Genomic DNA, 22,880 nt, shown 5'->3' with positions numbered 1-22,880 from the left:
GTTTTGTTTTTGTTTTTCTTTTTTTTGAGATGGAGTCTCACTCTGTCGCCCAGGCTGGAGTGAGTGGCGCCATCTCGGCTCACTGCAAGCTCCGCCTCCCGGGTTCATGCCATTCTCTTGCCTCAGCCTCCTGAGTAGCTGGGACTACAGGTGCCCGCCACCTCGCCCGGCTAAGTTTTTGTATTTTTAATGGAGATGGGGTTTCACCATGTTAGCCAGGATGGTCTCGATCTCCTGACCTCGTGATCCACCCGCCTCGGCCTCCCAAAGTGTTGGGATTACAGGCGTAAGCCACCGCGCCCGGCTCCACAAAAGCTGCCTTTTGTACTAGTCTAAGAAGTCAGCAACTCAGGCAAGGTGCTGCCTGAGCTCCGGTCTACACTGCCTCCCAGGTGCAGGTCACTGTTGAGGACTAAGCACCTGCGAACTGCTCTGCCCTCCACTGCCCCCGATCCACAGTGCCCTCTCCATCTTCAGCCCTGGCCCATTTGTTTTGAAAATCTATATACTCCCTTGAACATTTTAAAACAGCAACCCCAACTTCCTTTTATCTCAAGGTGGTCTAAATGGTTGTAAAGGATATACTCACCCGTGTGTCCTAAAAATTAATATTTTTAAGCAAAAAGTGAATATCACACTTTTAAATTTCTTCAACAAAATCTAAGCACCATAGCACTTTGGTGACCACTGTCCAATTCTAAACAGCAAGCAAATAAGCACTTGTTTCCTTTTACGTCGTTTCTTTTTCTCCCTCCACTTCCTTGACTAGACTGTTATAAAGTGGTATCTTCTAATTGCTCTCCGTCTCAGGCATTCTCAGGCAGTGTTAGAGCAGAGACCCATGGAGACTGACCGCCTGGGGCCCACCCGGGGGAGGTGTGCGTTGGTCAGTACTGGTCTGCCTCGCGCAGGTGGCTGCAACCACGGACGACAGGAAAGGCTGGTCAGGACTCCTTCCCGTGGTGAGGTAAAGGCAAAGAACCAGAAGAAAAGACACCGTGGTGTGCCTGGGCATGGTGGCTCGCACCTGTAATCCCAGCACTTCAGGAGTCTGGGAGGCCAAGGCGGGCAGATCACGAGGTTAGGAGATCGAGACCATCCTGGCCAACATGGTGAAACCCCGTCTCTACTAAAAATACAAAAATTAGCCGGGCGTGGTGGCGGGCGCCTGTAGTCCCAGCTACTCAGGAGGCTGAGGCAGGAGAATGGCGTGAACCCAGGAGGGGAGGCTGCAGTGAGCCGAGATCGCGCCACTTCCAGTCTGGGCGACAGAGGAGACTCTGTCCCAAAATAAATAAATAAACATTAAAAAATATATAAACAAAAGAGAAAGCAAAGGCATGGTGGGGGGGGCACTAGTGTCAGGCAGAAATAAACTTGGGGAGGATGGCAGAGAAGGACTAGCACAGGGGTGGTGCTGCTGCCATGGGGAGAAGATAGCATCATGGGAGAGGATGGGAACAGCCAGGCTCGGGATGCTGGTGGAAAATGGACAGAAGGAAGTCTAGCAAACGGCATCTTTTCTGGGGCACCCCGTGGCTGTGTTCGCATAGGTGTTTCTGTGCTCATGGAGAATGAAGATAGAGATGGTGCTGCGCTTAGAGATGGTGCTGTGCTTTTACAGTGAATATCTGGTGACTGGGGAGAAAAACTTGAAAGGACATTTCCTAAGAAACAAGAGTATTTAAACAATTTAAATTTAGAAGGAGGAAATGATAACAAGAGCCGGGAGGTGATGGTCAGTGGATTAATTACAATATAGGCGCTGAGCAAATTCAATTTCCGGAGGCAAACACACTTGTTGCCTTGGAGGGAGCTGACAAATTTTCTACATCAAACAGTGACAAATAAATTTCCTGTAATAATCATGTAGGGTTTCATGGATACAAGTTAGAGGCCATGGAACCTGAGTATATATGTAATAATAATCGTTATTACCAGGGACTTCCCTGTCCTTCCAGCAAGACATCTGGCCAGTATATCAACTTTACAATGGCAGGATGGGAAAAACATTAAAATTGACCTCAAATGGGTCCTTCACCCCATGAATTGATATTTGTACATTTCTTAGAGTGTCTGACTTATGATAAATGATAAATACTGTATAAGAGTTTTTTAAATAAGATACATTATGAAATATTTAAAGGATAAACTTTTTTTTTTTTTTTGAGATGGAGTCTGGCTCTGTTGCCCGGAGTCTGGCTCTGTCTTGAACTCCTGACCTTGTGATCCACCCGCCATGGCCTCCCAAAGTGCTGGGATTACAGGCATGAGCCACTGCACCCGGCCCAGGCCCTCTTCTTTATAAATTACCCAGTCTCAGGTATTTCCTTATAGAAGTGCAAGAATGGACTAATACAATAGTCTTCAGACCTAAAAGCCCTCTACGTCTGTTCAGTAACTCCCTGTGAGTGAAATAGTATTGTCCACTATTTTAAAAGAAGATCCAGGCTCTGTTTCTTCCCAAGGTCACTGTTCACCGAAGACGTGAGGAGTGTGCTGGCCGCAGCAGCCCAGCTGGCCCCTTGCCTGCCTGGCCAATCAAGGGTGGCACATGAATGCCACCAGCCAACACGCACAGGAACCCCACAGTGAGCCACTCACTAGCTGTAAATGCCACTGTTATGATCAGAATTGTATGTCCCCCAACTCACACGTTGAAGCCTGAGCCTCAGTACCTCAGAATGGGGCTGTTTGGAGGTAGGGCCTTTAGAGAGGTTACTCACAGCGAAGCCTCAGGGTGAGCCCTCCATTCAGTGTGAGTGGGGCCCTGAAAAGAAGACAATGTTTGGGCACTCAGAAAGACACAGGACCACAGGCTGGGTGTGCACAGAGGAAAGGCCACAAGAAGGTGGCCATCCGCAAGCCACAGAGGGAGACCTCAGGGCAGCCGACGCTGCTGGCACCTCCATTGTGAACCTGCAGCCTCCAGAACGGTGAGAGATACATTTCTGTTGTGGAAGCCGCCCAGTCTGCAATATGCTGTTATGGCAGCTGGCGCGAACTAGCACAGCCACTGGAGTTTGGCCAACAAGCACACTGAAGCCATGAGAGGTGAACTATTTGTTTCAGAGAAGTGTAATCAAGCAAAAAAGAAAACAATCTCCATTAGCACTCAGGGTGAACGCCAACCTGGAGCCGACTGTCATTGTGGAAAACTGGGGCCTTCTTGACTGACCTAACTGGACAGATGGCGATGGAGGAGGAGGCTGTGCTGACCTATTCGGCTGAGCTCCTGCCTGCGCTTCCAGCAGCTGCCCACGCCAGCCACAGGGAACACACCCAGCCTGCCCAGGGCCCCAGTGAGACGTGTGGAGCCATAAGGAGAGGTGAGCGGTGTCGCAGAGCTGTTCTTGGTTTTCGTTTTCGGGTGGGAGGGGTGGCACCAGTGCTGACTTAAAAATACGTATATAGGCCAGGCACAGTGGCTCACACCTGTAATCCCAACACTGGGAGGCCAAGGCGGGCAGATCACGAGGCAGGAGATCGAGACCATCCTGGCTAACACGGTGAAACCCCGTCTTTACTAAAAATACAAAAAATTAGCTGGGTGTAGTGGCAGGTGCCTGTAGTCCCAGCTACTCGGGAAGCTGAGGCAGAAGAATACTTTGAACCTGGGAGGCAGAGGTTGCAGTGAGCCAAGATCACGCCACTGCACTCCAGCCTGGGCGACAGAGTGAGACTTTGTCTCACACACAAAAAAACAAAAAAAAAAAAAAAAAAAATATATATATATATATATATATATACACACACACACATACACACACACTTTTTTTACTTTAGAAATTTTAGATTTACAGAAAAGTTTCCAAAAAAGCTTATGAATATAGCACACAGTTTGCACACACTCTTCACACATCTCCCTTGCTAATTAACATCTTATACTACTGTGGTACCTTTGTCATGACTAATTTACCAGTATTGATACATCATTATTAGTAACTCAACTCCATACTTTGTTCAGATTTCCTTAGCTTTTCCTTAATGTCCTTTTTATGTTTGAAGATCTTATCCAAATGACCATATTCCATTATTCCATTTAGTGGTCATATCTCCTTATTCTCTTTTGGGCTGTGACCTTTTCTCAGCCTTTCCACGTTTTGATGAGTTTGACAGTTTCGAGAAGTAGTGGCCAGACATTTTATAGAATGCTCCTCAATTTGGGTTGGTTTGATGTTTTTCTTGTAGTGAGACTGGGCTTATGGGTTTTGGGAGGAAGACCATAGAGGTGAGGCACCATTCTCTCCACATCATATCAAGGAGAGCTCAACATGACTCAATCACTGTTAATGTTGGCCCTGTCTGCCTAGCTGAGGTCATCTTTGCCAGGTTTATCTATGGTAAAATTACTTTTTATCCCCTTTCCTCACTGTACTCTCGAAGAAAGTAACCAAGTACAGCCCACACACACCCTTTGAGCGTAACTCCATATCACATTATCTTCTGTTGCTGCTCAAATCGCCCCAGCCATCCATTTGGCCGTTGGACGCTCTTTCAGTTGGCACCTGTGTCCCTTTAACATAGTCTCATTATTGCGTGTGTGTGTTTAAGCACTTTCTTAATTCCTGGCATTGCAAGGTGCTCCAGGCTCATCTCACATATTCTGCACTCAGCCATATCATCAAAGACCCTTATTCCTTTTACGAGACATCTGGAGGCTGGGTGTGCTTATTGCTGCAGGGCGTCACTGCTTCTGGGCGGCTTTTGTAGACTGAGCTAGGAAATAGATGTATGTACACTGACCCAAATATACACATATATCTGTAACTATTCCACATTTACCCATCAGTATCTACATTATGCTAAACATGAGTTCATTCTACTGTCTCGGATTCTAATCCATGACCATATATTTCACTGTAGACTTCCCTTCTTGTTTTTTTGTGTTTTTGGTTTTTTTTTGAGACGGAGTCTCGCTCTGTCGCCCAGGCTGGAGTGCAGTGGTGTAATCTCGCCTCACTGCAAGCTCCACCTCCCAGGTTCATGCCATTGTCCTGCCTCAGCCTCTCGTGTAGCTGTGACTACAGGCACCCGCCACCACGCCCAGCTAGTTTTTGTATTTTTAGTAGACACGGGGTTTCACCGTGTTAGCCAGGATGGTCTCGATCTCCTGACTTCGTGATCCGCCTGTCTCGGCCTCCCAAAGTGCTGGGATTACAGGCTTGAGCCACCGCGCCCGGCCCAGTGCTTTTGATTTCTAACATTTCTTTCTTATTTTTCTTGGAATTCTGTCAGCTTACATTACCTACCTGTTCTTGTAAGTTGTCTACTTTTTCCATTAAAGCTTGTACCATATTAATGATAGCTATTTGATATTCCATCTAATAATTCCAACATTTGTGTCATATGTGAATCAGCTGCTGATGGTTTCTCTGTCTCTTTAGGCTTTGGTTTTTCTTGCTTTTAACAGGCTTTGTAATTTTTTTGTCTAAAGCCAGACATGTTGTACATATTGGGCCATAGGTACTGAGGTCAATAGGTTTTCAATATCAGGGTTTATTAATTTGGCCGAGAGTTGGGCTGTTGTAATATTTGTCATAGCTTTAGGCCACCAGCTGCTTCAAATCACTCTAGGGGGCTTTTTTCTCTTCTTTCTTCTCTGTGGCTTCCTTTGATTCCGGTCATCAGAGAGAGTTTGTCTGTTCGCTCTGCTAGCTGTAACCCACTGTTATTCCTGGAGCCTTGTTAGTGTGGTGGCACCATGTGCTGGCAAGTGGGGAGAGGGGGTTCCCTTGTCTTCCAACCTCCAATCAGGTCTCATTCTTTTAGTTTTGGTGCCTCGGTCTCAGGGTGGGGCTGATCCTTCAGAGCCCTGGTCCCTTCCCTGGCCAGTGTTTCCGGCCTGCTTTCTTGAAGCCGTCTCCCTTGTTGACTGTCGCTTTGCTTATTTTCCCTTGGTTGAGACCTGAAGGCTGGAGAGGACGGGAGGGGGCAGAACCCCTTCCTTTAGCTTGAAAAGGTTTCAGAATAGCCCTCAGGGAAGGCTTTGTTAAGGAGAAGTTTGGAGGCTCTTCCGCCGGGCGCAGTGGCGCACGCCTGTAATCCCAGCACTTCGGGAGGCCAAGGCAGGCGGATCACAAGATCAGGAGATCGAGACCATCCTGGCTAACACGGTCGAAACCCCATCTCTACTGAAAAATACAAAAAATTAGCTGGGCGTGGTGGCGGGCGCCTGCAGTCCCAGCTACTCGGGAGGCTGAGGCAGGAGAATGGCGTGAACCTGGGAGGCGGAGCTTGCAGTGAGCCAAGATCATGGCAAAACTGCACTCCAGCCTGGGCGACAGAGCGAGACTCTGTCTCCAAAAAAAAAAGGACCCTCTTTCCCCACCTCCCCTTGCAGGGGTAGGGGTGGAAGGAAGGGTCTTTGTCTGATCCTCACTCTGAAAATGTGAAGTGGTTCCTGGAGGAAAAGCCTCTGACACTGGACCCTTTTTACTGCCCATCCCCCCGCTTCTTCAGCCTGCAACCATGTGTCAACGTTGTAATTTCAGTGTTTCTACTGGCTTTGGGTATCTGGAGACTTTTGCTCCCAACCATAGGCCTTGGTTGTTGAATTTCTCTGGATGGTCTGGCTCTCCAGGTTTCTGGAAGGTTCTTTGCCCTATAACTTCATTTTTCAGATGGGTCAAGAAAAAAAAGCTGGTGTGTCCAGCTTTTCCTTGTTGAAGGGTAAGAATGGCCACTTCCAAGGTCTTTACATGTAATAATAAAAAACAACATCTCCCCTCCCAAAGGCAGGGTGTGTGATGTTCATATAGGCCTGGGGTCCAGACATCCATGCCAGGGCCCCAAGACAGTGGGCAGTGGGTGGAGGTGGAGGCAAGAGGCGCTCTTCATTAAAAATATGCGTCTTTTCTTTGACAAGTCAGTTTCATTTTGACAATCTGGAAGAGGATTTTAATGGTGAACACTTCTGGGAAGGAAGGAGTGAGTGCAGCACTGTTTCAACAGCAAATGGGAAGTAACTTAAATGTCCATCAACGGGGGAGTGTTTAAATTAACTGCTCCTTCCAGGAGAACAGCTGTGCAGAAGGTTGGGGGAGCTGCCCGCTGTGGTGCCTGCTAAGCTGGGGAGGATGTCTTGGGCAGTAAAAATTCATTAAAGTTTACGTGTGTGTTGTAAACTAAAAATAAAATCCTAAGCCCCCCACTGACTGAACAGAATCCCACTTGGCCAAGGGGACCCCAGAAAACCCATAAAATCTAAATTATCAGCCTTGATGAGAAGGGAGGTCAGACACACCTCTTCATACCCCCTCCCTTTTGGAGTTTAGGTACAGTCGACCAGCATTAATGTTGAAATAGAAACCATAAAACTGACAGAAGAGGCTTTTTTTTTTTTTTTGAGACAAGGTCTCACTCTGTCCCCTAGGCTGGAGTGCAGTGGCACGATCATGGCTCATTGCAGCCTCAGCCTCCTGGGCTCAAGTGATCCTCCCACCTCAGCCTCCCAAGTAGCTGGGACCGCAGGTGAGAGCCACCATGCTTGGCTAATTTTTGCATTTTTTGTAGAGATGGAGTTTCGCCATATTGTCCAGGCTGGTCTCAAACTCCTGGACTCAAGCAATCTTCCTGCCTCGGCCTCACAAAATGCTAGAATTACAGGTGTGAACCACCACACCAGCCAAAACAGACTCTTTGGGGCAATAAGATGCCAAATTATAAGCAAGACCTAAGGCCGTGCAAGGCCAGGGTTAAGTCAGCCTGCAGGCCAGCAATCTTGCTACATAGATAGCATTCTTACCTGAACTGAAAACTTTCCTTACTGATGATTCAAAGTTTACACAGAGCCTGACTCCTTTCACCAATTGCAAATTAAAGAATCTCTAAAGCCACCCGTAACCTGTAAGCCCTCCCTCCCACTTCAAGACATCCCACCTTTTTGGGCTGGACCAATGTATACTTCCCTGATTGATTTATATCTTTTTTTCCCCCTTTTTTCATGTTTTATTATTTTAAGTAGATTTTTCAGGCAAGTGTGATTTATGTTTTTGCCTGTAACCACTGCTTTCCTAAAATGCATAAAACCAAATTGCAATCCGACTGCTTCGGGCCCACTGACCCCAGACTTCTTGGGTTTGTGTTTTCCTGGGCCCGTGGCCACTCATATTGACTCAGGATAAGCCTCTTTAAGATATTCGACAGAATATGGTTTCTCTGTTAACAGTATGTATGTCAAGGGAATAGAAAGAGTCTGACGTCTCCCACCAGGGCTGGAGGAGAGGAGGGAAGGGGGCTGTGCACTGGGGCTGTTTGGATTGGGTGTGGTCAGGGTTGTGAAACCACAATCCCAGGTGGCCCTGGCTCTGGACTGAGCTCCTGCCCCACGTCCCAACAGACCAGACCAAACCCCAATGCAGTCACTCGTGCTAAATGCCACATCACCAAACGGAAACTTTAAGTAAGCAGAGAGATTGCAAAACAGACCAGTTTTTCCTGGAAATGAGAGATTCCTGTCTTCCGGCGTCTGTGTGATCAGCAAGCCCCTCTGCTTCAGCCCTTACACTGCAGTCACCTGAAGGAGCCTGCTGTTAACTGATCAGCTTCTCTCCTGTTAGTGTTTCTTTGCCCCCACCTTACAAAACCCAGTGTTCTGCCATTGCCTGGAGCAGCTGTCATTCTGTTTTGTAGAATGGAGGCTACCACATTCACGAATCGCAAATAAAAGCCAGTTAGATCTGTAATGAAATTTGTTGCAATTTTGTCTTTTGTCAGAGTGGGTTAATTTTGTAACAACAGAGGGCTGAGGGAGGAAGGATGGCGATTCCACTTCCACTGTTTCCCTGCTGAGCCTTCTGAGTTTTGTATCCCGTGTATTTATTCCGATTCCAGAAAATAAAATAGGAAACCAGGAAAGACATGAAGCATCCTGGGATGTAGTCTGCAGTCTCTCCTGACCTGCGCTGGCCTTCGCCACTTCTCCTTTCCAGCGCCTCCCACCTGTCCTCCCTGTCCTCCTCCCTCTCTCCCTCCTGGCCCTACCCAGTGTTCCCAGCTTCCAGCACAATATGGTGGTTGGAAGCTCCAGTGCACAGTCCCCTGGGCAAACCCCTTTTCCACAGCCTGTGGGGCTCTGGGACCCTGGGTGAACAGCTGTGAGCTTAGGACAACTGGACCGACTTCAGGATTTTATTTCACGTGGGGAAACCTGCGGTCACCTCTACAGCCATGTGTGGACGAGAGGGCTGGAAATGACCAGGGAGGTCTGAACATGCCCAGCCAGCCTCTTCCGCCCCAGCATCGGGCTAGGCACGTGTCCAGGGAGCTGGGCTTGAGGTTCCCTTTTTTTTTTTTTTTTTGAGACCGAGTCTCCCTCTGTCACCCAGGCTGGAGTGCAGTGGCGCAATCTTGGCTCACTGCAAGCTCCGCTTCCCGTGTTCACGTCATTCTCCTGCCTCAGCCTCCTGAGTAGCTGAGACTACAGGGGCCCGCCACCACGCCCAGCTAATTTTTTGTATTTTTTTAGTAGAGACAGAGTTTCACCATGTTAGCCAGGATGGTCTCAATCTCCGGACCTCATGATCCGCCTGCCTCGGCCTCCCAAAGTGCTGGGATTACAGGCGTGAGCCACCGCGCCCGGCCTGAAGGTCCCTTCTTTATCCACAGTGGGTCACCCTGAGGCCTGCTGGGAAAGACAGGCTGAGGGCGGGGTGCAGAGAGCGAGATCACCCTGAGGGAGCTCACACCGCCCCCTCCATCTTCCAGCAGGGTGCCTAGCAGGCCGCTCCTGGGACCCCAGCCCCAGATGCTGAATTCGAATCTGGGGTTCTGGGGTTGTCTGTAGTGCCCCCAAGTGGAGAACCGAGGCCAGCAGGTCCTCCCAGGAGGCATGGCCCTGCCGCCGGGTCAACGTAGACCGCGCCTCCACATGGCCCGGGGTTTGGGCACGCTTTGCCCTTCTCTGGATCCCAGGCCCTCCTGACCACTCCCTAACCCCCTGGATTCCTGCCCTTCCCAGCCTGTTGGGCCTGGCTGGGCTCTCCATCACCACAAGTCCCTGCATCACAGCATTGCACAAGGGAGTGCTCTGTCTCTGCCAGGGGGGAGGTGGCTGGCACTCAGGTCAGAGTCACCCTCCAGACACAAGGCTCATGGTCAACAAGAAATCAGAAACGCACACACAACCTTTTGACACTTCATTCTTTCAACAAGGATTTACCGAGCGGCTACTCCCTCAGGGGCAGCACAAAGGCCCGGGCTGGGGTTGAGTCAGGGCAGCCTCCCGCTGGGGGCTCAGCCTGCCAGAGGAGCACTTGTGGCTGGCACCCAAGGGTGCTCTGACATCTGCAGCCTGAAAGCAGGAAGGGCTGAGGGCTCTGAGTGGGGACTTCCCTGCAGGAGCTCAGTGAGAGGTTCTGGAGCCTGAGGAAGAGCAGGGTCTTTGGGGCTGGGAAGGGACAAAACCCATCACCTCACACACTAACTGTGGGCAAGTCACACCAGCACCCTGTGCCTCCGTGTCCAGATCTGAAAAACGGGGCTGACAACTGCACTGAGGTTGATGCAAGGATTAGGTAGGCAGATCTGGGCCCCCGGCCTGGCTCGGTGATGCTGCTGTGGTCCTGTGTATGAGTCTCGGGAGGAGGGCTCAGATGTGGCTCCACAGGGGCTCCAGGTCTGGATGGGCCTGGTCAGAAGTTGCTGCACACTTTGGAACCTGTGACGTGCAGCCTGTGCCCCGTTCGCTGCAGGCCTCAGGGAGCCCTGTGAGAGAGGGCCACCGGAGACCAAGCGTCAGGCAGTCAGGAGAGGCACGGATCAGCGTCCCCTGGTGGGAGGGCCACCCTCAGCTGCAGATCCCGTACTGCCTTCTTCTTGAGCCAGGGCAGCACAACGCACGCTCCTCTTGGTGAGAGCCCTGCATGAGATGGGATTTCCCTAGCAGTTTGCCTGCGACCTGACTGACCCCTTTTCTTGTGCTGGTCTTTCCTCCAGAAACCCATTTCACGGCTGCCTGTGGAGCCCCATCCTGGCATCTTGCTGAGATGTGCTGGTTGAGGTAGAAGCTAATCCTGGAGAATGTGGATGGCCCATCTGTCCCTGCACCTGCTGGCCTGACACTGGGCCAGGACGGGCACCTGTCCCTCCTACAGACATCAGCCACCTTCGCCCTTCATGGTTCTGAATGTTGGGGTGCTGCATGTATGTTGTGACATTGGGGAGTGAGGTCCACATCCCCATTCGAAGTTTTCCTGAAGGGGAATGGCAATCTGACAGCGTGGAGGGGGTGGAGTCAAAAGCCTTTTTACTTGCAGGCAGAGCTGAGGAGAATCCATTGGCTTCTTCCCAAAGAGCATTTGGCCATCTATGGCTCTAGTTAGAGAGCGCAAGTGGAGGGAAATCATTGTTTGTAGGGGATGACTCGTGACAATCCAGCACTGCCCATCAACAAGGGTGGGAGGGTCCAGCCAACCCTGGTGGGGCTGCACAGGGATGCATGATGCTGGCTGGCTCACGCCTGTAATCCAGCACTTTGGGAAGCTGAGACGCATGGATCGTTTTAGCTGAGGAATTTGAGACCAGCCTGGCCAACATGGTGAAAACCCGTCTCTACAAAAAAAATAGAAAAATTAGCCGGGCATGGTGGCACACGCCTATAGTCCCAGCTACTTGGGTGGCTGAGATGGGAGGATTGCTTGAGCCCAGGAGGTAGAGGCTGCAGTGAGCCAAGGCCGTGCCACTGCACTCCCATTCCCACCTGGGCGACAAAGTGAGACGCTGTCTCAAAAAAAAGAAAGAAAAAACAAAAAAAAGCAGCAGATGCTGGTGCCATACCTGTACAGCCTGCAGAATCATAAGCCAAATAAACTTCTTTATAAATGACCTGGTCACAGTTATCCTTTATAGCAACACAAAACAGGGTAATACAGTGTTCCTGAGGAGCGCCCTTCAGGCCCTCAGCAGGTTGTAGCCACCCGTCCTGGGGCAGCAAGTAGGCCAGACTGGGGCCAGACTGAGGCTGGTTCAGTGGGCCCTCCTAAGGTCGGCTCCCCCATCTGTCTCCCATCCTGAGCCTCGCAGTCCTCACACAAGTGTGGATCATTATTCTGAAAGATACAATTCCAAACACTGGTCCCCAACATTGAAATAGTGAAAGACACAAATCTCTAAAGTTTCAAATCCCTGACATCTAAAGTCTTGAAAATCACAATCCCGGGATAGTGGCATCATGTTGGGTGGAGCTACGACCTTGCTTAGCGCTTTATTTGGAGACTGAGAATGGTTGAAGGGGATGCAGATGGATGCCAGGTTGACAAGGGGTGGACCTGCGGACTTCTTTTGGGTGTGGACTCGACTGGGATAAGGGATACCTAGAGACCTGGGAGGTCGTTATTTTGGGCATGGCTGTGAGGTGTTTTCAGAGATGAGTATGTGAGTCTGAGGGGCCTAGGTGGGGAAGATCCACGCTCAATGTGGGTGGGCAGCATTCGATCTGCTGAGGCCCAGAGGGAACAAATACAGAAGGCGAACTGGTCTCTCTCAGAGCCGGGACAGCCTTTTCTTCCACTGCCTTGACATCAGAGCTCCAGGCTCGCTGGCCTTTGGACTCTGGGACTTACACCCGTGGCCCTCCTGGGTCCTGAGGCTTTCGTCCTGAGCCACCCTGCCGGCATCCCAGGTTGACTGTGTGTGTAAGCGTTGTGCGTGTGGGTAAAAACATCGAAACTTCCTCCATAAATGAAGAGATGTAATTTTTGTACATCTGTGTTTGTGAGAGAGGAAAGTTCTTGCCATCTCCGCTCTTTGGGCAACTGCGTGTGTGGTGGTGACGCATCGTAGACTGACTTCATCAAAAGACGGGTTGCTGGTCATGACGTGACTGCAGATATCAAGCCGGGTGCACGCAATTACCAAGCATAGTGACGTGCATGTATACATTTCCCATTTTGACTTGTTTATGAATATAGTTTGTCTGCTAATAACTCACACCTGTGTAACTGTCATTAGTATTTACCTGAGTGTTTATGTTTGCAAAAATATGTATTATTGCCTATTTTATTGTGTAAAGTGGCTAATGATGTGTTCTGTTGTTTTTCTGTTTCTCAAATCCTTTTAAAATGTAAATATCTTAAAAAAAATTTTAAAAACAAATTCCCAGAATTATATTTCCAGGATTTAGATATTTTGGGATTGTGATTTTTGGATTTTAGAGTAATTTTAATATTTTGGATTCTCAACGCTTGGGACTATGGCATTTGGGACTGTGTCTTTCGGGATTCCCACACAATCCCCGGGCAGACTCATTGGCTCTCTGCTTCCCATGTACAAGGTGCAGCTCTTTTTTCCCATCGGTTTCAAGCCCCGCCCCTCTCTCCAGCCCCCTGCATGAGGAGCGGCGAGGTGGCCGCAGCTTCACGCTGTCTTTGGTGGTGGGGCGGCGGGCTGCCTGAGCTGGTGGGTTCAGGCAAGGATGCCTCCCCATGAACATGCTACCCTCCGCATGCCTGAGTCCTGCCACCCCCTCCCCCCAACACAGTCCGCACATCAGGGACAAAAGATAGAGACTTGAGTCCTAGGCTCTCCTGAAAGCAGTCACGAAGACACATGCAGCTCCTGGTGTGTGTGAGCCTGTCCTACAGATGGGGCTCCGCCACGGCTGGCCTGGAGGCCCCCACTTCTGGCTGGCCACAGAGGAGGCCCTCACGGGCCAGGAGGCTGCAGCGGCATTCTGGGGCACTTGCAGAGACCCCCCCTTCCCGCTGGCGGTTCAAAGTGAGGCCCAGGCTTTCTGGATGGTGGCCCTGGGGACTCCACTGGGCAGCAGGGGCTGATGGGGGCTCAGAGTCCAGCTTTCTGCTGTATGCCACCTGCTCCACAGCCGCCGTGCTGAGCTGCAGGGCCGGGTCCTCCACAGAGGCCCAGGCCTGGACACCCAGCCCGGGGGGCTCCACCCTGAGCCAGCTCAGGTCCTGGACATGATCTCGACACCTCTGGTCCGGTGTGCTGGCCGAGTAGGGTGGGCCATGGACAGTGGTCATGCTGGGGGAGCCGCTGGACTGTTTCTGCTCCAGAATGTCGGGGCCCCTGGCCCGGCGCTGCCCAAAGAGCCCACTGCCCACGTCTTGCCTTGGAGGCCATGCGGCCGGGGGCTGGTCGTTTGAGCTGATCTTCAGGGCTGCCGCACGGGCCACACAGCCTGCCAGCATGGGCTCTGCATCTAGAGTGCCAGCCCCGTGACCTGGCCTCCAGGGGCCTCGGAAACACCCCAGGACGCCTGGTGGCCCAGGCTCCTTCTGGGAGCAGGGCCAGGCAGAAGGGATTGGGGCCTTGTTTTCACTGGAAGTATCTGTTGTTGAAGTGGCTGCAGACTCCACAGAGGAGAATAAGTCTTCAGAGTGACCTCGTGTCCCTTCCTCTCCAGAGGCATCCCTGGACAGTGTGCCAGTCCCCTGTGTGGCCACCCCGAGGGCCTTGCTCTCTCCGGCAAGCAGGTCTGTGGTGCCCGTGTGTGCCCACAGCTCCTGCCTGCTGGGTGCTGAGCAAACTGTTGCCCCGCCTGCATCTGAGGCCAGGCCCTCCCTGCCCCCCAACTTCTCTGTGGGTGCCCTGGGGGCTCCCTGGGGACCAGATGGAGCTGCAGGCTGCCCAGGGGTGGGTGGGGCACGGGGCGTGGGGCCTCGACGCAGCCAGCTGACGATGCCCATGGTGATGGCGAGCTCAGTGTCACACAGCTTCAGCAGGCACTCCTTGCCCTTCCAAGAGCTCTGTAGGAAACCCTGGCTGAGCAGGTCGGGGCCTGGTGCTGGGGCCAAGTTCTCCTCGGCCCCCACTCGGAAGCTGCACATGGACAGTGGCGTCCCCAGGGCCGGTCCTGACAGACTCTCAGACACGCACAGGTCATCATCTGGGCTGGGGCCAACAGGACCCTCACTGGGGTCATGGAAGAGCTCGTAGAGGGCGTCCCCACTGTAGCTGTCCCGTGGGAAGGTGGCGGCAGGAGTGCCTGGGCTCTCAGCTTCCTTCTTGTCCTCCTCAAGTCCTGGCGAGAAGGAATCATAGTAGCCCTCGTCACTCGTGGACACGGATTCGGGCTGCTCACTCTTGGGGGTGCCTGTGTCGATGGAGCTGGCTTTGGAGCCGCTGCGAGGGTCCCTGCAGGGGCAGAGGGGCAGTTCAGCGAGCCCAGCTGTGTCCAGCCGGGATTGGTCCCTGTCTGTGCCCTGGGGGCCCGAAAGCCATGGGCCTAGCAGGGCACGCTGCTGCTGCCGCACTGAGCGATTCACACTGTCCCAGAACCTGGTGAAGTCAGAGGCTTCGTTCTGGGCGGGCGAGGCCAGCTGCTCCACACTGCCTTGGAGGGGGCCCCTGGGAACCTTGCTCTCCAGGCTCTGAGCTGCCTGGGTTGGGCTCTCCAGGCCCTCATTCAGCTCCAGGGATGGCACTGAGCTATCATCCGCAAAGACCTCCCCACAACCCGTGAGCGAGTCAAAGCTCTGCAGTGAGGCCACGTCCTCACACAGGGCCCTGCATAGACCAAAGGATGCATCGGCTAGGAGCTCGCTGTCCGACAGGTCCTGGCACAGGCTGTCCAGCCCCGGCCCCTCACCTGGCGGGAGGAAGGCTTTGCTTTGCCGGCCCCCAGGGTCTGATGGGTCCCCTGGGGAGGGCAGACGTTTCCCCTCAGCCGCCAGCGAGGCCAGGTCCTCAGTCTTGTTTCTGCGAATGTGGAATAGGTTCCGAAAGCACTTCTTGGGCCTTTTCAGGGAAATCCTCTTCCTGGGGATGCTCTTGGCCACAGCCGGCACGAAGGGCATCTGGGGCACAAAGTGGCGGTAGTCGATCATGCGCCGGCTGCCCGGGGAGCCCGGGAAGCTTGCACTGCCCACCAACTGCCCTGTGGCAGCCGTGGCCCTGCCTGCTCCAGACACGCTGTCGTGAGTCTTGCTCTTTCGCACCGGTTTGAAGGTGGCTCCGCAGAGGGCTGCGGGTCCCCCTTTGGGGTCTGGCTGTGCCCCTCTGTTGGGGCATCTGTCGTATTCTTGGGCACTGGGGCTGGCTTGGGGGTCCTTCTCACTGTGGGGCCTCTGCTGCCCTCCTGGCAGGACTGACCAGGGGCCTGCCCCCTCCCTGGCTGGCGCCACGGCCGCTGGGTCTGGGGGTTTCTCATGGGAAACCTGCAGGCTGGACTTGATGAAGGTCTTTCCTCTCTTCAGCTCCATGCTGCCAGCGCCCCGGCGGCTGTGGAGGAAAGCAGGAGGCACTCAGTATCACAGACTCTGGAAGACCCTGCCTAGCCCTCTCACACAGCTCACTCTCTGCAGGGGCCTCCTTGCAGGTGGGGGAGCAAGAGGGCAGCAGCCCCGCCACGCCCACTCACTGCTCTTGCCTTTGTAGACAATGGCACACAGTAGGAGCCAAATGAGAGCTGCCTGGGGCCTGGTGATTGCTGCACCCATGAGTGTTTGACTCTCCCAATCCCCCTTTTAGCTCATTTGGCCCATTCAGACTCCCGTGTTCTGTGCAGAGTGCCCGGTATTCTACACACAGCTCCCTAGTGTACTTGCAGCCTGTCCTTAGGAGTGTGTGTCATGGCCCTTCTGAGTAGATGGGTGGAGGATCCAATTAGAGCAGTTGCCTCCTTCATCAGGCAGCTAAAGGGACACCCACGCCTGCCTGCCTCCTGGGCTGAAGGCAGCTGGCCCTCAGCTGGGGCTGTGGGGGCGTGCACAATGCAAACTCCAGGATTGTGTGCCTGTGGGGGGCGGGGTGGACAAGACTCCATCTACAGAGGCCATCAGGCAAGACACAGCCCAGCACCTCACAGTGCATGCAGAGCATGGACAGAGAGGAACCAGAGCATCGTGGTGGGAGGTGAGCATGGGGCACAGGGTGGGCAGGCAGGGCTGCAAAGGTAGGCAGCCACCACCTTTTGTGCACACATCACTGAGGCATACTGACACCTGCAGTGCCATCCAGAGAAGGGTTCTGATGCCCGGTCTGTGTTCAATGGGAAAGCGTCCTGGGATCCGCCCTGGGCATGCAGGTGGACAGGTGGCAGCAGTGCTTGCCAACTGACTGTCCCGGCCCAGCTAGGGCATCCGGCCTTACCCTGAAATCAGTGGGGAGCTACAGCCATCTTCCGATGGGCGGGTGGAAGCAGGGACTTTAATGAAGTTGGCGGTCTAGGGCCACGCATCTGACCTCTGAGTGGAGGACAGAAAAAAAGAGTTATGAGCAGAGAGTACTTGCCAGAGGACTGAGGATGGGGAGCAAGGCAGATGGAGGCTGCAGGGGTAACGTAGTAGGGTCTTCCAAAGGGAAGAACGCCAGGGTCCAGCGACAGCAGGGAGAGAGAAGCAGGCAGGGACAGCGCTGGACAGCTGGAGGAGGGAAATGAGGGGAGGAGGAGGGAGCTGAGCCAAGGTGAAAGAAGAGCTAGGGTTTAGTTTTAAACATGCTGCCTTGGGGTGTGTTATGGAGACCTTCAGTACCAGGAAGGGAGGGCAGACTGAGCCCCTCCCCTCTGTTCCCCTCACCATGTCCTCATGGCCCTGGACTCAGCCTGCTCCTTTCACCCAAAACACCCCTGTCTGCCAGGGTCTCCACCTGTCTTGGTAATGAGTGGCCTGACAGTCAGTCCTGGCCAGGGAGAAACTGTGGCTGGCTCCTTCGCCTCTCCATAAGGACTACCCAGAGGCAGCCCTGCACTGATCCCCCAGCTCCTGGCTGTGAGGAAGCCTGCAGCAGGCATGAACATGACCTGGGGCTCCATCAGCCTGTGTGTCTTTCACACCCCACCCCAAGTAAGCCTTGCAGCTACCTGCCAGAGACCCTGAAATGCTTCTTCATGAGGACCCAGAGGGGCAAGGGGCTGCCTTATAGCCCAGTGGGCACGTTGAGGCCAAGAAGATGGGAGGGGGTGGAAAAGCTGGCACTACCGGGGCTGGCAGGGTCAAGCCGACCAGCCTCCACCCGCTCCCACCTGAGGGAAATGCTTCCTCCCCTTGGAGGAGCACTTCAGACTTTTGGTTGGAGGATGAAAGAAGCAGGCACCATGCCAGGAGAGCCACAGAACCTGGGCTGGGCTATGGCTGCAGCTCAGCTGTTGCTGGTGGCACCCTGGGCAGAGGGAGAGTGCCCTGAGCAGCCACACTGGCTTTTCGGCCTCATGCCAGATGGTGCATGCCTAAGCCTTACCCACCCTGCACCTGCAGACTTTCCACTCAGCACAATCCTTTGCAGCCATGATAAGGCCTCCCCAGCTCTGCCGGGCTTTGCCGCACACAGCACAGGGCTTACTCTCCAAGCTGTGGCTCAGATGACCCTGGCTGGAGTCTTGGTTACACCCACCTAACCAGATGGATAGCTTGGCCCATCACTGTATGAGGGGCAAACAATTGTAACCCCCGTTTTACAAAGGATAAATTCAGATTCAGAGAAGTCAATGAACTGACCCACGTCACACAGGTGTTAAGTGACGGAGTTGGGATCTGAACCCAGGTCTATCTGATTCTGAACCTGACAGTCTATAAACCAACAGCTCAGACGCTTTTGTGGGAAATCTAAAAGTAGAATAATAAATGTGTTTTCATGAAAAGTATTGTAAAACACAATGAAAGTGAAAATTAAAAGCAAGAAGGGTAGTTCACACAAATTTAGAAAAATTATAATTGAAGGTGATAATAATTCCTATGGCAGGAAATTTTGGAAATATTCATGATGAGATCTCTATTTGCCTTAGTCTTTTCTATGTTTTGGAAAAAATCTTGATTGACATTCTATTGGAAATAACTTCAGCCAGGCACAGCAAGGATTATTTCACTGTGTGCAGAATTTTGCAACTGCAAGAACACAAATGTTTTATCTGATGTAGATGTCTATAAATAAAACTACCAGTTTCTCAGTTCTCATAACAGTCAACTGATTTAAAATCATGAACAGTTGGAAATTTCACTCCACTCTGAACTTGAAAAATGATCCTTTAAAATAGCTGTCATTGCTATAGATGGCCGGATTCAGTGACACTAACAATGCCAAGCCCATCTTCTGAGTTGATTGAGCACTTTACATAGAGACAGGACAATAACACAGGACACAGAATGATGAGCCAGAGGCGCAGCAATACTGGAGCATCCCATGAACTCTAGTCTGTGTTCGGTCCAGTCCAAATCCATATTAAAATACTTTATCGGAACCTGTCTCTTTGGAAATGTGTGACCTATGATGGGGGTAGGAACTCCCTGGGTGGTTGGAGGGCCCACTGCTTGGCTGGAGGCAGGCTGAGAAGTCAACTCCTGTGACAGTTCTCTGGGGCAGAGTGGGATTTATGTGGACAGCCAGATGCTGGCGTTGTTACTGCCTGAGGGCAGAGGCCAAATGTTCCCAGGTTCTCAGTTGCAAAAATGCACACTGTTTTGTAACCCTGTGGCTAAAGACGCATCAGTGGAACCCCAGCAAGAAACATGACAGGTCCACCCCACAAGTGCCATATCCCTCCCCCAAGGAGGGCTCAGACCTGTCCCTACCCTCTGGGTGCCTTCTTGTCTGCGGGGATCAGCAACCACCAGCTATTCATTCTGGTGCTTGGTCTCACTCCCCAACGAGCTTGAAAATTCTTTTAAGTTCCGGGACTCCAGCTATAGCAGGCGGTGAGCTATTACTTAATTAAATGCACTGTTTTATATTTGAGACATCTGAGTCAAATGTTTACACCTAAGTTCCCTAAACAGGATGCAGACTCTGAGATTTTAATTCTGTGATACAGTTTATGTGAATCATTTTCTTTTAGTTTCTTTGTCTTTTTCTTTATTTATTTCTTTTTTTTTCTTTGAGACAGAGTCTTGCTCTGTCGCCCAGTCTGGAGTGCAGCGGCGGATCTCGGCTCACTACAACCTCCGCCTCCCGGGTTCAAGTGATTCTCCTGCCTCAGCCTCCCGAGTAGTAGGGACTACAGGCATGTGCCACCACACCCAGCTAATTTTTTTTATTATGTGCATCATTTTCTCTTTTATTATTTATTTCTTTTTTTTTATTTTTGAGATGGAGTCTTGCTCTGTCTCCAGGTTGGAGTACAGTGGCATGATCTCAGCTCACTGCAACCTCCGCCTTCTGAGTTCAAGCGATTCCCCTGCTTCAGCCTCCTGAATAGCTGGGACTACAGGAGCATACCACCACGCCCATCTAATTTTTTTTAAATTTTAGTAGAGATGGGGTTTCATCATGTTGACCAGGATGGTCTTGATTTCCTGACTTCATGATCTTCATGATCCTCCTGCCTTGGCCTCCCAAAGTGCTGGGATTACAGGTGTAAGCCACCACTCCCGGCCTATGTGCATCGTTTTCTAAGACAGGTTTCAGTGACACCAGGGCCCTGGGCTGAGTCTTTCATCTCTAAGATGAACTTGCAAGTTCCATGGGAACAGAGACCACACAATGTATTTACTTAAGTAATTCTGTTACAGGGATGTGATATTTAAACCAAACCCTATAAGACAGAAGAGGACAGCCAGGCAAAAGACACTGGACGCATATTCCAGGCAGACAGAACACGCTTCAGAAAGACCCCGAGGCGCAAGAGAAGGAGAGTATTTAAGGATCTGAAAGCAGCTCCAGTGGCCAGAGCGGCTCAAGTGGCCAGAGCAGCAAGCCAGAGGGATGAGGCCTGGAGATGGGCTGCGCACACCACACCTGACCTGAGGTCTCAGTGAGGGCCGTGCTTTTATCTGCAAGCCACGGTGAGCCAGCCTTCCAGGGCAAGTGACAGGGGCCAATTCTCACTTTCAAAGATGCAGGTGAAAATGGACAGTGGAGATACGGAGGCGAGTTAGGAGCCCAAGCAGGGTTTAGGGGAGAGAAGGTGGTGGCAGAAACTCCTGTGTCTGTGCACCTCCCATCACAGTGCTTTACACGGCACACACAGACATGAATTTATTGCAAATTGGGCAAACGAAGTTATTATACTGGTTGCTTTTCTACATGACGAACTCAGGCTTAGCTGCCCAGCTTTTCCTTTTTACTTTGAGAAGGTAATTCTGTGCCTGTCTTTCCTTTCTTAACATGGAAGTGTCTGGGTATTTGCTTTCATGGAGCAAAATAAAAACCCTGGAGGAATACACATGCCACAGAAACGCCTTGAGACATAAAACGTTTGGCTAATAGTTTTGGTATTTTCTATGCCTTCCCCAGTATGTAGGAAAGTCGCAGCAGTGAGATACAAAGGAGTGTATGGTGATAAAAAAGCGCAGGCCCAGGAACCTCTGGAAACTGGGCTGGAGGCAGAGCTATGGGGCAATAGCGTTCTCAGTAGTAGTCTGCCTTGTCATGGGAGGGCTGGAGTGAAGGCCACTGTGGGGAGGGAAAGCGACCGTGCTCTGGGGAGGGGGGGTGGGGGGTGGGAATGGAGAATAAAGCAGAAATAGAATCTGCTGTGAGAGCACCACCAAGCCACCCAACCCCCACGTTGGGGAGACAAAGGGCCCTCTGGGGAGGGAAGGTCCTGGCCCACCTCCTCGGAGGGCGCCTCTGGACTGCCCAGGGGCAAGGAGATGGGCCTCACAGCCGTATTGGCTCTCTCCAGCTCCTGCATCCGCGGGCGGACGGTTTCTCCGTTTCCCTAGCCCAGACCTAAAAGGGTCACCGCCCCCAGGCCCCTGACTGCGCCGGGCACCACTGGGTGGAGGGTGTCGACCCTGCTTCCTGCACTCTGCCCGTCCATCGCGCCAGAGAACGCACCATATTCCCTAATTCTCGCCCTCCCCCCAGGATCCACATCCGCGGGGCAGGACCGACGCAGCCTCTCGGGGCCTTGGCGACTTACCGCAGGGGGCTGGCGGTGCAGCAGGGCGCGGCCGCCACAGCGTCGGGCACCGCGTCGGAGCGCGAGCTGCGCTCAGCACCACGGTCAGCTCCCGGCGCCGCGCGCTGAGGCCTGGAGGGGGAGGCCCGGCGCCCGCACCCACCCACCGCCGCTCCAGGGGCCCCGCGGGGTCGGGCAGGCGAGGGTTAAGCCTCCGGAGGCCGGCGGGAGGGGCGGGCCGGGGAGGGCGTCGGCGCTGGCGCGCAGGGGTGGTGAGGGCTGCTCCGCCAGGCTGTAGCCTCCTGCGCCGCGCTCGGGCCGGCTTTGTCTGTGCGTATCGCCCGGTCTCTGTTTCTCGGTGTCTCTGCCTCCCACCCGGCTGCGGCTGTGCCTCCCTCAGGCGCAGTCGTCTCCCCTCGCCCCCGTGCGCAGGGCGCCCCCGCCGCTGTCCCCGCTCCCGGGCGCGCACAGGTGTGGGAGCCCCTCCCCCTCAACCCAGAGCGCCAGCGCAGCCGACCGCACCGCTAGCGGAAGGGCTCGGCCACCCGGAGCCTCGTCACGAGTCCTACCCAGGATTCGGAGCGGGCCTGCAAGAAGGGGCAGGCCAGGCAGCGGCTGCAAGGCAGGGTCTTCCCGTGGAGAAGGGAGCTGACTATTATTAATGAGAACGAAAGAGGCACTTGCCCTACAGGTACTCACTGTGTGGGGTCTGCTGGTGCTGGGCCCTGCCGCAGTCTTGGGGGAGGAGCAGAAATGCTGTGGGGACCCTCTCTCCGCAGAACTGAGGACGAGGGGTCTGCACGCGTGGTTCAGTGCCTGGGGCTGGGGTGGATTAAGTAACTCCAGGAAGGCTCAGGCTGCAGTGCCGGGAGTGTGGGGCGGGGGTGTGTGCGGGGGGCGGGGCGGGAGCGCACAGCCGGTGCTGGGGAGGGGCTGATGCCAGCAGGAGGTTCGCGGCCATGGTGTGCCCAGGCGGAGCAGGACGAGAGGACGCAGGACTCCCGGGTCTACGCTGAGGCTGAGGTTGAAAGGAGGGCAGAGGTCAGGTGGATGACGGAGGCCAGGCCTTTCCCTGAGCTTGGTGGGCTCCCTCCCAGTCACCTTGTCCGAGAACCCAGGACACAGAGTCCCCTGGCTTTGG

At 53.1% G+C, this 22,880-nt stretch overlaps 1 protein-coding gene across 4 annotated transcripts; it reads right to left on the bottom strand.

Annotated features, from left to right (window-relative positions):
- Positions 1–10,126: 10,126 nt before the first annotated feature.
- On the bottom strand, positions 10,127–22,677 carry AMER3 (APC membrane recruitment protein 3). Of its 4 annotated transcripts, none has more exons than XM_025404885.1 (2): positions 22,439–22,677; positions 10,127–16,182 (listed from the first exon to the last, which is right to left on the bottom strand). In XM_025404885.1, the coding sequence occupies exon 2, from the start codon at positions 16,161–16,163 to the stop codon at positions 13,578–13,580; it is 2,586 nt and encodes an 861-aa protein (XP_025260670.1). In that variant the 5' UTR covers positions 16,164–16,182; positions 22,439–22,677; the 3' UTR covers positions 10,127–13,577. The 4 variants fall into 4 exon arrangements, with proteins under 4 accessions (XP_025260670.1, XP_025260672.1, XP_025260671.1 ...); XM_025404887.1 differs by having other exon boundaries at positions 22,309–22,460; XM_025404886.1 differs by lacking the exon at positions 22,439–22,677 and adding an exon at positions 21,761–21,845.
- Positions 22,678–22,880: the final 203 nt, after the last annotated feature.

The sequence above is a fragment of the Theropithecus gelada genome, chromosome 12 (assembly GCF_003255815.1).
Source record: "Theropithecus gelada isolate Dixy chromosome 12, Tgel_1.0, whole genome shotgun sequence".
NCBI classification, from domain to species: Eukaryota; Metazoa; Chordata; class Mammalia; order Primates; family Cercopithecidae; genus Theropithecus; species Theropithecus gelada.
Note: the sequence above shows the minus strand (reverse complement) of the source record. Positions and strands in the feature narration are given on the sequence as shown.